This window comes from Bombina bombina, chromosome 9 (genome assembly GCF_027579735.1).
Source record: "Bombina bombina isolate aBomBom1 chromosome 9, aBomBom1.pri, whole genome shotgun sequence".
Classification (NCBI taxonomy): Eukaryota; Metazoa; Chordata; class Amphibia; order Anura; family Bombinatoridae; genus Bombina; species Bombina bombina.
Window position 1 is genome coordinate 48,759,839 of NC_069507.1, and position 15,771 is coordinate 48,775,609.

Here is a 15,771-nt window from a genome sequence, read left to right on the forward strand (position 1 = left end):
TCCTGCGTGGCCACGCAGGTGCTATTAGAATCACTGATGCTCTCTCTTGTTTGATTCTGGCAATCAATCGAGGAAGCAATGGGAAGGGTGGAAACACGTAAGCCATCCTGAAGTCCCAAGGTGCTGTCAGAGCATCTATCAGGACTGCTCCTGGATCCCTGGATCTGGACCCGTAACGAGGAAGCTTGCCGTTCTGTCGAGACGCCATGAGATCTATCTCTGGTTTGCCCCAACGTCGAAGTATTTGGGCAAAGACCTCCGGATGAAGTTCCCACTCCCCCGGATGAAAAGTCTGACGACTTAAGAAATCCGCCTCCCAGTTCTCCACTCCCGGGATGTGGATTGCTGACAGGTGGCAAGAGTGAGACTCTGCCCAGCAAATTATCTTTGATACTTCCATCATAGCTAGGGAGCTTCTTGTCCCTCCCTGATGGTTGATGTAAGCTACAGTCGTGATGTTGTCCGACTGAAACCTGATGAACCCCCGAGTTGTCAACTGGGGCCAAGCCAGGAGGGCATTGAGAACTGCTCTCAATTCCAGAATGTTTATTGGCAGGAGACTCTCCTCCTGACTCCATTGTCCCTGAGCCTTCAGAGAATTCCAGACGGCACCCCAACCTAGAAGGCTGGCGTCTGTTGTTACAATTGTCCAGTCTGGTCTGCTGAATGGCATCCCCCTGGACAGATGTGGCCGAGAAAGCCACCATAGAAGAGAATTTCTGGTCTCTTGATCCAGATTCAGAGAAGGGGATAAGTCTGAGTAATCCCCATTCCACTGACTTAGCATGCACAGTTGCAGTGGTCTGAGGTGTAAGCGTGCAAAGGGTACTATGTCCATTGCCGCTACCATTAAGCCGATTACCTCCATGCATTGAGCCACTAACGGGTGTTGAATGGAATGAAGGGTGCGGCAAGCACTTTGAAGTCTTGTTAGCCTGTCCTCTGTCAGGTAAATCTTCATTTCTACAGAATCTATAAGAGTCCCCAGGAAGGGAACTCTTGTGAGTGGAACGAGTGAACTTTTCTTTTCGTTCACCTTCCATCCATGTGACCTTAGAAATGCCAGCACTAACTCTGTATGAGACTTGGCAGTTTGAAAGCTTGAAGCTTGTATCAGAATGTCGTCTAGGTATGGAGCTACCGAGATTCCCCGCGGTCTTAGTACCGCCAGAAGAGCACCCAGAACCTTTGTGAAGATTCTTGGAGCTGTAGCCAATCCGAATGGAAGAGCCACAAACTGGTAATGCCTGTCTAGGAAGGCAAACCTTAGGTACCGATAATGATCTTTGTGAATCGGTATGTGAAGGTAAGCATCCTTTAAATCTACAGTGGTCATGTATTGACCCTCTTGGATCATAGGTAAAATTGTCCGAATAGTCTCCATCTTGAACGATGGAACTCTTAGGAATTTGTTTAGGATCTTTAAGTCCAGGATTGGTCTGAAAGTTCCCTCTTTTTTGGGAACCACAAACAGATTTGAGTAAAACCCCTGTCCCTGTTCCGATCGTGGAACTGGATGGATTACTCCCATTAACAAGAGCTCTTGTACGCAGCGTAGAAACGCCTCTTTCTTTGTCTGGATTGTTGACAATCTTGACAGATGAAATCTCTCTCTTGGAGGAGAGTATTTGAAGTCCAGAAGGTATCCCTGAGATATTATCTCTAGCGCCCAGGGATCCTGAACATCTCTTGCCCAAGCCTGGGCGAAGAGAGAAAGTCTGCCCCCCACTAGATCCGATCCCGGATCGGGGGCCCTCAATTCATGCTGTTTTAGGGGCAGCAGCAGGTTTCCTAGTCTGCTTGCCCTTGTTCCAGGACTGGTTAGGTTTCCAGCCTTGTCTGTAGCGAGCAACAGCTCCTTCCTGTTTTGGTGCAGAGGAAGTTGATGCTGCTCCTGCTTTGAAATTACGAAAGGAACGAAAACTAGACTGTCTAGTCTTGGCTTTGGCTTTGTCCTGAGGCAGGGCATGGCCTTTACCTCCTGTAATGTCAGCGATAATCTCTTTCAACCCGGGCCCGAATAAGGTCTGCCCTTTGAAAGGTATATTAAGCAATTTAGACTTAGAAGTAACATCAGCTGACCAGGATTTTAGCCACAGCGCCCTGCGTGCCTGAATGGCGAATCCTGAATTCTTCGCCGTAAGTTTAGTAAGATGTACTACGGCCTCCGAAATGAATGAATTAGCTAGTTTAAGGACTCTAAGCCTGTCCGTAATGTCGTCCAGAGTAGCTGAACCAATGTTCTCTTCCAGAGACTCAATCCAGAATGCCGCTGCAGCCGTGATCGGCGCAATGCATGCAAGGGGTTGCAATATAAAACCTTGTTGAACAAACATTTTCTTAAGGTAACCCTCTAACTTTTTATCCATTGGATCTGAAAAAGCACAGCTATCCTCCACCGGGATAGTGGTACGCTTAGCTAAGGTAGAAACTGCTCCCTCCACCTTAGGGACCGTTTGCCATAAGTCCCTTGTGGTGGCGTCTATTGGAAACATTTTTCTAAATATCGGAGGGGGTGAGAACGGCACACCGGGTCTATCCCACTCCTTAGTAACAATTTCAGTAAGTCTCTTAGGTATAGGAAAAACCTCAGTACTCGTCGGTACCGCAAAATATTTATCCAACCTACACATTTTCTCTGGTATTGCAACTGTGTTACAATCATTCAGAGCCGCTAACACCTCCCCTAGTAATACACGGAGGTTTTCCAGTTTAAATTTAAAATTTGAAATATCTGAATCCAGTCTGTTTGGATCAGAACCGTCACCCACAGAATGAAGTTCTCCGTCCTCATGTTCTGCCACCTGTGACGCAGTGTCTGACATGGCCCTAATATTATCAGCGCACTCTGTTCTCACCCCAGAGTGATCACGCTTACCTCTTAGTTCTGGTAATTTAGCCAAAACCTCAGTCATAACAGTAGCCATATCCTGTAATGTGATTTGTAATGGCCGCCCAGATGTACTCGGCGCTACAATATCACGCACCTCCCTCTGAGCGGGAGATGTAGGTACTGACACGTGAGGCGAGTTAGTCGGCATAACTCTCCCCTCGTTGTTTGGTGAAATTTTTTCAATTTGTACAGATTGACTTTTATTTAAAGTAGCATCAATACAGTTAGTACATAAATTTCTATTGGGCTCCACTTTGGCATTGCAACAAATGACACAGGTATCATCCTCTGAATCAGACATGTTTAACACACTAGCAAATAAACTTGCAACTTGGAAATACAATTCAATTAGAATAATATTAAAATGTACTGTGCCTTTAAGAAGCACAGAAGATCTATGACAGTTGAAAATTAATAAATTGAAACAGTTATAGCCTCAATCCTTGTAAACAACACAACTTTAGCAAAGGTTTAATCCCATTAGCAAAGATAACAAATTCTGAAAGCAGGAAACAAATTACAGAATAAACGTTTTTTATCTCAGTCAAACTATAATTCTCACAGCTCTGCTGAGAGAAATTACCTCCCTCAAAATAAGTTTTGAAGACCCCTGAGCTCTGTAGAGATGAACCGGATCATGCAGGGAATACAATGAGTTGCTGACTGAAATATTTGATGCATAGAAAAAGCGCCAAAAACGGCCCCTCCCCCTCACACACAGCAGTGAGGGAGAACAGAAACTGTCAGAAAAACAGATTAAGCAACTGCCAAGTGGAAAAATAGTGCCCAAACATTTATTCACACAGTACCTCAGCAAATGAAAACGATTTTACATTCCAGCAAAAACGTTAAACATAATCTCTAGTTATTAAACAGCTTTATGTATTTCTTACAGTGTAATTCTAGTGAAGTACCATTCCCCAGAATACTGAATTGTAAAGTATACATACATGACATTATATCGGTATGGCAGGATTTTCTCATCAATTCCATTGTCAGAAAATAAAAACTGCTACATACCTCTATGCAGATTCATCTGCCCGCTGTCCCCTGATCTGAAGTTTACCTCACTCCTCAGATGGCCGAGAACAGCAATATGATCTTAACTACTCCGGCTAAAATCATAGCAAAACTCTGGTAGATTCTTCTTCAAACTCTGCCAGAGAGGTAATAACACACTCCGGTGCTATTTTAAAATAACAAACTTTTGATTGAAGATATAAAACTAAGTATAATCACCATAGTCCTCTCACACATCCTATCTAGTCGTTGGGTGCAAGAGAATGACTGGGAGTGACGTAGAGGGGAGGAGCTATATGCAGCTCTGCTGGGTGAATCCTCTTGCACTTCCTGTTGGGGAGGAGTAATATCCCAGAAGTAATGATGACCCGTGGACTGATCACACTTAACAGAAGAAACATATGTTTTACTTCTTGCAAGTTAAAGATTATATACGAAAGCTATTGTATCTGTTTCCCCAGATCTTTCAAGAACACCCATTAATAGATCATCTTAAACGGGAAAAATGTTCTCTATCCTCTATATATAAAATTTTAAGATCTGCAGAGACAGAAAAACATATAGCACGAGCAAGGTCATATTGGGGAAAAGTATTAAGTTTGACGGACCCTATAGATCAACTAGAGAACAGTTTAAGGACAACGTTATCTATTTCTCCTTCAATCTATCTAAGAGAAACGCAGTTTAGGATCATTAATAGAGATTATCTCACCCCACGGCGGGTAGCTAAGTGGAATTGTAATGTCAAGAATTTTTGTATTAGGTGCCATTTAAGTGACCCAGACTTGGGACACCTCCTGTGGGAGTGTCCGAAGGTGAACCAATTTTGGCATAAGGTAGCATATTTACTTTCCCAAATGACAACTGTTGAAGTGAGGTTTTCAATAAATTCTATAATATTACTGACCCCCTGTCTTTCATGGGGGAATAAAAAGAGATTCATTTTAACAGCGATACTCAATCTTAGAAAACGTATTTTCGATAATTGGTGCAAACCTCGAGTTCCATCGGTTAAGGAAGCAAAAAAACTCCTTTCAGATACTGCAATACGTGCAGCCCATGACTACAGGCTTGAAAGGAAAAAAGACAATTCATATTTAAAGGTCTGGAAAGATTTTATCCTAAGCCAGGGTAAAGACTTCACTGCCAATATAGAAGGTATCATTAATATACAAATATAGTGAGTGAGCCCCGAGCAGGAGGCCCAAACGGTTCGGAATGGGTGGGTGGGGGGGGGGGGGGTGGGGAGGGAGGTGATTATATAATTTTTTCTTTTTTTTTCTCTCTGGATATAAAAAAGGGAGAGGGGAAAAAAAAAAAAGTTAGTTGGACTCTCTTGATGTATGAATATTTTAGTATATCACTATATAAGATAATGGATTCCTAGGTTGACCCGATGGGTATAACTGACCCATCTCTCCCTCCCCCTTTTGGATATATAACACTTATGTAGAATTTTGACAAATGTAACTGGATACATGTAAGTATCCTATTCGAATTGTTTGTATTGTTGATGTATTTTTTCAATATTAAAATAAAAAAAAAAAAAAAAGAAGAATAGACAAAGCAGATATTTGCCCTTTTAGGGAACTAGTTGATAATTCCTTCTCCAAACCTTCTTGGAGAAAAGACAATATTCTAGGAATCCTAATCTTACTCCACGAGTAACCTTTGGATTCACACCAATAAAGATATTTGCGCCAAATCTTATAATAGATCTTCCTGGTGACAGGCTTTCTAGCCTGAATCAGGGTATCAATTGTCGACTCAGAGGAACCACGCTTTGATAGAATCAGGCGTTCAATCTCCAAGCAGTCAGGCGCAGAGAAAATAGATATGGATGCATGAACGGACCTTGGTTTAGAAGGTCCCGCCTCTTTTGCAGAGTCCACGGTGGAACCGAGAACATGTCCACTAGGTCTGCATACCAAGTCCTGCGTGGCCACGCAGGTGCTATCAGAATCACTGAAGCTCTCTCCTGCTTGATTCTGGCAACCAGACGTGGGAGGAGAGGAAACGGTGGAAATGCATAGGCTAGATCAGTGGTTCTCAACCAAAGTGACCTCAAGGCCCGGTAGATAGATTATATATATATATATATATATATATATATATATATATATATATATATATATATATATATATATATATATAGTAAGCAGCAGGGATTTGCCCTATCAGTAACTAAGCAGTTCAGTGTGGGTTTAGAGGGGGCCCTGGAGTGTGGGGGGTCCTGCCGAGGGTCTGTCGCTGTGAGGGCCATGGAGTGTGAGGTCTGGCCCTGGAGGTTGGGGGCCCTTTCTTTGGCCCTTAAAGTTGGGGGTCCTGGCTCTGGAGGTTGATGGGCCTGTTGGGATTAGGGCAGGGAGGCTACCATGTTCATTTGGATAAATTTGAATACATTTGGGTCAGTGTGAGACAGTTTTCCTGGGGCCTTGATTGGTCTCAGTCTGCCCCTGGTGTGCAGTGGGGTAAGAGTGTGCAGTGGGGGCATGACAGGTCAGGGCCCACCAGCAGGGCTATCACGGCCCGGTACTGGGCCACGGCCCGGCTGTTGAGAAACCAGGGGCTAGATTGAAGGACCAAGGCACTGCTAGAGCATCAATCAGTACCGCCTTGGGATCCCGGGACCTGGACTCGTAACGAGGAAGTTTGGCATTCTGACGGGACGCCATCAGATCCAATTCTGGTGTGCCCCATAGCTGAAACAGCTGGGCAAATACCTCCAGATGGAGTTCCCACTCCCCCGGATGAAAAATCTAACGACTTAGGAAATCCGCCTCCCAGTTCTCTACTCCTGGGATGTGGATTGCCGAGAGATGGCAAGAGTGATCCATCGGATTATTTTGGTTACCTCCATCATTGCTAGAGAACTCCTTGTTCCTCCTTGATGATTGATATAAGCTACAGTCGTGATGTTGTCCGACTGAAACCTGATGAATTTGGCCGCAGCAAGCTGAGGCCACGCCTGAAGCGCATTGTATATCGCTCTCAGTTCTAGAATATTTATCGGGAGAAGAGATTCCTCCCGAGACCATAAGCCCTGTGCTTTCAGGGAGTTCCAGACTGCATCCCAGCCTAGCAGGCTGGCATCTGTCGTTACAATGAGCCACTCTGGCCTGCGGAAACACATTCCCTGAGACGGGTGGTCCTGAGACAACCACCAGAGAAGAGAATCTCTGGTTTCCTGGTCCAGATGCGGTTGAGGAGATAAATCTGCATAATCCCCATTCCACTGTTTGAGCATGCATAGTTGTAGTGGTCTGAGGTGTAGGCGGGCAAAAGGAACTATGTCCATTGTCGCTACCATGAGTCCGATTACCTCCATATACTGAGGAATGGAATGAAGAGCTCGGCAAGTGGTTAAGAGCTTTGATTTTCTGACCGACGTCAGAAATATTTTCATTTCTACCGAGTCTATCAGAGTCCCTAGGAAGGAAACTCTTATAAGAGGGAAGAGAGAACTCTTTTTTTATGTTCACCGTCCACCCGTGAGAGTTACGAAAAGCCAACACAATGTCCGTGTGAGACATGGATAGCTGGAAAGTTGACGCCTGAAATAAGATGTCGTCTAGATAAGGCGCCACTGCTATGCCCCGTGGTTGTAGAACCACCAGAAGGGACAAATACGCATCCTTTAAATCCACGGTGGTCATATATTGACCCTCCTGGATCAGAGGTAGAATAGACCGAATAGTCTCCATCTTGAATGATGGAACTTTGAGGAACTTGTTTAAAATTTTGAGATCCAAGATTGATCTGAAAGTTCCCTCTTTTTTGAAAACCACAAACAGGTTTGAGTAAAAACCTAGCCCCCATTCCTCTTTTGGGACTGGGCGGATCACCCCTATGGTATGTAGGTCTTCTACACAGCGTAAGAACGCCTCTCTCTTTGTCTGTTTACAGACAATCAAGAAATGTGAAAAGTCCCCCTTGGAAGAGAGCCTTTGAATTCCAGAAAATATCCATGGGACACAATTTCTAAAACCCAGGGACCGTGAAAATCTCTTGCCCAAGCCTGAGCGAAGAGAGAGAGTCTGCCCCCTACTAGACCTGGTCCTGGATCGGGGGCTACCCCTTCATGCTGTCTTAGAGGCAGCTGCAGGCTCCTTAGCCTGTTTACCCTTGTTCCAAGCCTGGTTAGGTCTCCAGACTGACTTGGATTGGGCAAAATTCCCCTCTTGCTTTGCAGCAGAGGAAGCTGAAGCGGGACCACTCTTGAAATTCCAAAAGGAACGAAAATTATTTTGCTTGGTCCTCATCTTATTTGATCTATCCTGAGGGAGGGCATGACCTTTCCCTCCAGTGATGTCTGAAATAATCTCTTTCAGTTCAGGCCCGAATAGGGTCTTTTCTTTGAAAGGGATGTTCAAAAGTTTAGTTTTAGATGACACATCAGCAGACCAGGATTTAAGCCATAACGCCCTGCGTGCTAAAATGGCAAAACCTGAATTCTTTGCCGCTAATTTAGCCAGTTGAAAACCGGCATCTGTAATAAAAGAATTAGCCAATTTAAGGGCCTTAATTCTGTCCAAAATGTCTTCTAATGGAGTCTCCATCTGAAGAGCCTCTTCTAGAGCCTCAAACCAGAAAGCAGCTACAGTAGTTGCAGGAACAATGCACGCAATAGGTTGAAGAAGAAAACCTTGATGAACAAAAATTTTCTTCAGGAGACCCTCTAATTTTTTATCCATAGGATCCTTGAAAGCACAACTGACTTCAAAAGGTATAGTTGTACGCTTAGACAGAGTAGAAATAGCTCCCTCCACCTTAGGAACTGTCTGCCACGACTCCCGCATGGTGTCAGATATGGGAAACATTTTCTTAAAAACAGGAGGGGGAATGAACGGAATACCTGGTCTATCCCACTCCTTAGCAATAATATTCACAATCCTCTTAGGGACTGGAAAAAAACATCAGCGTAAACAGGAACCTCTAAGTATTTATCCATCTTACACAATTTCTCTGGGACCACTATAGGGTCACAATCATCTAGAGCCACTAATACCTCCCTGAGCAATAAGCGGAGGTGTTCAAGCTTAAATTTAAAGGCCGTCATATCAGAATCTGTCTGAGGAAGCGTCTTTCCTGAATCAGGAATTTCTCCCTCAGATAACAAATCCCTCACCCTTACCTCAGAGCATTGTTAGGGCATATCAGATACGGCTACTAAAGCGTCAGACTGCTCAGCATTTTTCCGTAACCCAGAGCTGTCCCGCTTTCCTTGTAAACCAGGCAGTTAGGATAAAACCTCTGTGAGGGTTGTATTCATAACTGTGGCCATGTCTTGTAAAATAAATGAATTAGAGGCACTAGAGGTACTTGGCGTCACTTGTGCGGGCGTTACTGGTTGTGACACTTGGGGAGAGCTAGATGGCGAACCCTCATTTACTTCTGACTGAAAATCATCTATTGCTCTATTTATAAGTGCGTATATATGTTCTTTATAGTTTAGACATATCAGTACAATTGGGACACATTCTAAGAGGGGGTACCACAATGGCTTCCAAACATATTGAACAAGGATTTTCCTTGGTGTCAGACATGTTAAACAGGCTAGTAATGTAACAAGTAAGCTTGGAAAACACTGTAATCAAAGTAAATAACACTTAGAAATAAAACGGTACTGTGCCTTTAAGAGAAACAAAAGCTGCACAAATTCTGCAAAACAGTGTAAAAAAGCAGTAAACATAACGAAATTTTTACAGTAGTATCATATAGCCTTAGTAACTTTGCACAGCTATGCAAATAAACAATTAACCCCTTAATGGCAAAACCGGATTGAAAAAACATCAAAACCGGTAAAAAAGACTTTCAGCACTTTGCCACAGCTCTGCTGTGGCTCCTACCTGCCCTTCAGAACAATTTGTGGGGAAAAAACTTCTTTTACAGCCCTCAAACCTGGCAGGAACCTCTGGAGAAGCAGTTAGAAGTCTCAGAGGAAAAGAAACTGCAGAACTGAGGAGCAAAAATAGGCCCCTCCCACCTCACTCAATGTTTTGAGGCCTAACAGACAAACACTAGAGTGTCTCTAAATTAACCATGTGGGTTAGAAAACTCAAAAACAAGCCACAATGACCCCTTTAGTCCCTTCAAAAAAACGTTATAATTGCATCATTCACTGAATAAACAAAAACGTTTTTACCAAACAGTGTCACCAGTAACTAATGAGCCCTTCATGCAAGCTGAAATTCCTATCCAAGTGTCTGAATACAGCTTACCCTTCCCTCATGGGGATATTGCCAGCCTTTTCTAGAAATAACATAGTCTGTCTAGAAAAAAATAGACTGAACATTATTGTTCCCCCAACTGAAGTTTTCCTGTACTCTTCAGCCCTTGTGATAACAGCAGTGGATCTTAGTTACAAAATGCAGAAATCGTCATCCCTTTTCTGCCAGAGAGTAAATAGTACACACCGGTACCATTTAAAAATAACAAACTTTTGCTTGAGAAAATAAAAACCTAACATTTTTGTCACCACACTCCTCTTTGCCCTTCCTAGCAGTTAAGCAGGCAGAAAGAATGACTGGGGGGTGGAGCTAAGGGGGGGAGCTACGATCATCATCCTCCTTGCAGAAATCTTCATCCCTTTTCTGCCAGAGAATAAATAGTACACACCGGTACCATTTAAAAATAACAAACTTTTGCTTGAGAAAATAAAAACCTAATATTTTTGTCACCACACTCCTCTTTGCCCTTCCTAGCAGTTAAGCAGGCAGAGAGAATGACTGGGGGGTGGAGCTAAGGGGGGAGCTATATAGACAGCTCTGCTGTGGGTGCTCTCTCTGCCACTTCCTGTAGGGTAGGAGAATATCCCACAAGTAAGGATGAATCCGTGGACTCGATACATCTTACAAGAGAAAACGTTATAATTGCATCATTTACTGAATAAACAAAAACGTTTTTTCCTAACAGTGTCACCAGTAACTAATGAGCCCTTCATGCAAGCTGAAATTCCTATCCAAGTGTCTGAATACAGCTTACCCTTCCCTCATGGGAATATTGCCAGCCTTTTCTAGAATTAACACAGTCTGTCAAGAAAAATATAGACTGAACATACCTCATATGCAGCTTAGCATGCAAACCGTTCCCCCAACTGAAGTTTTCCTGTACTCTTCAGCCCTTCTGAGAACAGCAGTGGATCTTAGTTACAAAGTGCTAAGATCATCATCCTCCTTGCAGAAATCTTCATCCCTTTTCTGCCAGAGAGTAAATAGTACACACCGGTACCATTTAAAATAACAAACTTTTGCTTGAGAAATAAAAAACTAACATTTTTTGTCACCACACTCGCTCTGCCCTTCCTAGTACTTAGAGTAGGCAAAGAGAATGACTGGGGGTGGAGCTAAGGGAGGAGCTATATAGACAGCTCTGCTGTGGGTGCTCTCTTTGCCACTTCCTGTAGGGAAGGAGAATATCCCACAAGTAAGGATGAATCCGTGGACTCGATACATCTTACAAGAGAAATTAAGGTTACATAATTTGCTATTTGGCGTGTCTAGGTAGCGTGAAACAAGCACCATTTTATTTATTTTTTGCACACAATCAAGTGGTGTTTAATGTTCCTTTAAATTCTGATTCTGAGCCGCAGATCATGTGACCATCACTTTTCTACAGCAAAAAAATAATTAATATAAATTATGAAAGTAAATTGCAATGCGGTTTCATTTTCATTAAATACAATTATGGGGAATTCAAGTTTGAATTTAAAGGGAAATGAAACCCACATTTTTTCATGATTCAGACAGAGCATGTGATTTTAAACAACTTTCTTATTTACTTATAGTATCACATTTCATTCCTTGGTATCTTTTGTTAAAAAGCAGGGGTTCAAGATCAGGAGCGTGCACGTGTCTGGAGAACTTTATGGCAGAAGTTTTGTAAGAATGTTATCCATTTGGAATAGCACTAGATTGCAGCGCTATTTCCTGCTATGAAGTGCTCCAGCTACCTACATAGGTATCTCTTCAACACAGAATATTATGGGATTGAAGCAAATTTGATAATACTTTTACAAATTAGATAAAACCGAAAACTTTTTTTTTGTTTTAAACTGTGTGCTCTGTCTGAATCACAAAATATTTTTTGGGGGGCTTCAAATCCCATTAAATGTTCCTATAAGGAAGTGTGAACAGATGTTTTTCTTCTTCAACTGTGCTTTTGTAAGATGTGTAGAAGTCCAAACTTATTATTAACATAGTTATAGGATAGTGACTTATAAAACAAGCGGTAATGCTAGCAATGCAGGCAGAATCTTCTCAAACCCGATGACAAAGGAAACTTATTTTTGTGCGGAAAACCCCCACAGAGCGTCAAACAGTATGGAAGGTATTCAATGAAAATGCACAGCAATAGGTTTGGAACAATGATGCTCCCTGAAACACAAATATTTAGCTAGCTTAGGGATTAAAACACGGTTGACCAAGTAACAGGTATAGCGTTATTTGGAGCAGCGGTCGCCAACCAGTGGTCCGTGGACCACTGGTGGTCCACAAGAAGATGTTGGTGGTCCTTGACACCATCAAGCAGGCATTAGTCTCCTCTGATGGTGTTAGCCCTGTCGCGCCGCAACTGCCTACAGTGCCTGGCTAGACATCAGTGAAAACCGAAGGAGGAATTAAATTACAATCTCCCTATGCACGTTGCGTAGTACTGCGCAACTTGCATAGCTAGATTGTATTTTTATCTCCTCCTGCTCGGCACAGTGCTCAGAGGAAGATGCTTCCATTCTAAAGCCAGCAGAGGTTGGTATAGTCTTGGCTTGAAAGTATATAAAAAAAGAAAATATTAAAAAAAAATTCTCATATTTAATTTATTTTCTTCCCTTAACCTGTCTCTTTGTAGTAGTTTTCCTAATTCCTTCAGATGGATTTACATCACTGTTTGTCTTCCTCCCCTTCATCTTCATTTTTTTTATTGAATATTAATTTTCATTTTAATAATTTTCCTGCGCACAAAGCCATTCCACCTGAATTCCAGTAATTGCCATCCAGCAGATCAGCCATATCCCACCAGTATTATAGTAATTGCCAATAACATCAGTCGTTGTTAGCTCACATCCATATTGAGAGCTTTCTGATATAAACTTAATTTGTGACTCCAATGTCTGTCCATGATCATAAGTAGTTTTGAATAATTCCTAACTGGGGAGGTGACTGACTTGGAAGTCTTGTGGGCCTTTTAAACATAATTATTTCCCCCCCACTTTCTGCCTCTCTGTTTCCAGCCCAAAATTTGGCTAGTAGTCCACAGTATTTAAAATTGTGAGTTTAGTGCCAGTGGTCCATGAGGTCTGAAAGTTTGGCGACCCCTGATTTGGAGGACTGACCTGTTATAATAAGGCATTCATCATTATCCAATACTTCTGTAAAAAGGCGTGAAATGATTAGCTCAGGGTTGATAATAAAGCGGATTTCCTCCTGAACCAGTCCTGCGCCAGTGACACCTCCACCAACAAAACGATTAGCAAAATCCACCTGCAAAAAGAAAAGAACAGGTCTAAAATACAGAAATCTAGGTTACAGAGTTTGCTTTTTTAGCAATGCAAGCAAGCACAGAACAAGCACACTTTTTATTACATAAAATAAAGGAGTGTTCAGCAAAAGCTGTCAACATAACCACAGGCTCATGGCTGGCTCTCTTTTACCAAGCTATTTTGCCTGCAGCAGAGAAGAGGTGCTCAGATGGCGTTGAGGTGCCTGAGATGCACAAGTAGGGCTTTGCCAATTTTGCCAAGGTGGGAGATGTATCTTTGTTAGCTCCACCAATTCAAAGGGTTTTCCTCCTTGGCAAGTGGCCTTTCAATATAGTAAGCTTGGACTTGATTCTAACATAAAAATAACAAAATTCTATATGCAATTGTAAATAACCAGCTATAAAGGTTAGGAAAAAAATATCTAGTACGCTCTTAAAATAACAAATATAAACAGAGGTTGAATCTGGTAGAAATCACAATTTATAAAAAATAAAATATAAACATTTAAAAATAATTCAAAAGCGCTAAGGACTATATAACAATAACAGGACAAAGCCTTACACATTTATCTATACAGTACATATAATCAACAATAGCAAGCGATCCGCTATAAATTGTGCAAACAGATAATAGTGCACATCAATTCAAATAACTCCCATTAATCTAGGGATAAGTGTAAATAATAAGCTTGGCACTATATCATGCAATGCATAGTCCCAAATCACCTGATTTAAAGGGATAGTAAACCCCAACATTTTCTTTTAAGATTCAGATAGAACATACAAATTTAAACAACTTTCCAATTTAATTCTATTATCAAATTTTATTCATTCTCTTGTTATCCATTGCTGATGGGAAAGCATTGCACTACTGACAGGAAGCTGAAAAACATAATTTATGTAAGAACTTACCTGATAAATTTATTTCTTTCATAATGGCAAGAGTCCATGAGCTAGTGACGTATGGGATAAAATGCCCAATATGTGGAAGTCCACAGAAGAGTCACTAGAAAGGGAGGGATAAAACAACAGCTATTTCCACTGAGAAATTAAATAAAATAAAAAAGTTCTTCCTAAACACAGAAGTATCAAACTGAGACAGCTGTTTGAAGAACTTTTCTTCCAAAGACTGCTTCAGAAGAAGCAAATACATCGAAATGGTAAAATTTAGTAAAAGTATACAAAGAAGACCAAGTTGCTGCTATGCAAATCTGATCAACTGAAGCTTCATTCTTAAAAGCCCAGGAAGTGGCAGCTGATCTCGTAGAATGAGCTGTAATTCTCTGAGGCGGAGACTGTCCCACCTCCAAATAAGCCTTGTGAATCAAAAGCTTTAACCAAGATGCCAAAGAAATGGCACAGGCTTTCTGACCTTTCCTAGAACCAGAAAAGACAACAAATAGTTTAGAAGTCTTCCTGAAATCCTTAGTAGCTTAAACATAGTATTTCAAAGCCCTTACCACATCCAAAGAGTGTAACAATTTTTCAAACGAATTCTTAGGATTCAGACACAAGGAAGGAACAACAATTTCCCTACAAATGTTGTTAGAATTCACAACCTTAGGAAGAATTGTAAACAAAGTCTGCTTTATCCTGATGGAAAATCAGAAAAGGAGACTCACAAGAGAGAGCAGACAACTCAAACTCTTCTAGCAGAAGAAATAGCCAAAAGGAATAATAATTTCCAAGAAAGTAATTTAATATCCAAAGAATGCATAGGCTCAAAAGGAGGAGCCTGCAAAACCTTCAAAACCAAATTAAGACTCCATGGAGGAGAAATAGACTTAATAACAGGCTTGATACAGACCAAAGCCTGAACAAATCAGTGAATATCAGGAAGTTTAGCAATCTTTCTATGAAATAAAACAGAAAGAGCAGAGGTTTGTCCCTTCAAAGTACTTGCAGACAAACCTTTATCCAAACCGTCCTGAAGAAACTGTAAAATTCTAGGAATTCTAAAAGAATGCCAAGAGAATTTATGAGAACACCACCATGAAATATAGGTTTTCCAAACCCGATAATAAATCTTCCTAGAAACAGACTTATGAGCCTGCAACATAGTATTGATCACTGAGTCAGAGAAATCTCTATGACTAAGCACTAAACGTTCAATTTCCATACCTTCAAATTTAGTAATTTGAGATCATGATGGAAAAACGGCCCTTGAGACAGAAGGTCTGGCCTTAAAAGGAAGTGACCAAGGTTGGCAACTGGACATCCGGACAAGATCCGCATACCAATACCAGTGAGGCCATGCTGGTGCTATCCAACACATGCGATTGTTCCATTATGATCTTGGACATCACCCTTGGAAGAAGAACTAGAGGCAGAAAAATATAAGCAAGTTGGTAAGACCAAGGAACTGCTAACGCATCCACCATCTC

At 41.8% G+C, this 15,771-nt stretch overlaps 1 protein-coding gene across 1 annotated transcript in view; it reads right to left on the reverse strand.

Moving 5' to 3' along the window:
- The window catches only part of PARG (poly(ADP-ribose) glycohydrolase), a 482,847-nt gene that overhangs the window by 140,855 nt on the left and 326,221 nt on the right, over positions 1–15,771 (reverse strand). The window contains 1 exon segment of the mRNA XM_053692075.1: positions 13,242–13,389. Coding sequence (XP_053548050.1) covers positions 13,242–13,389 — 148 coding nt within the window.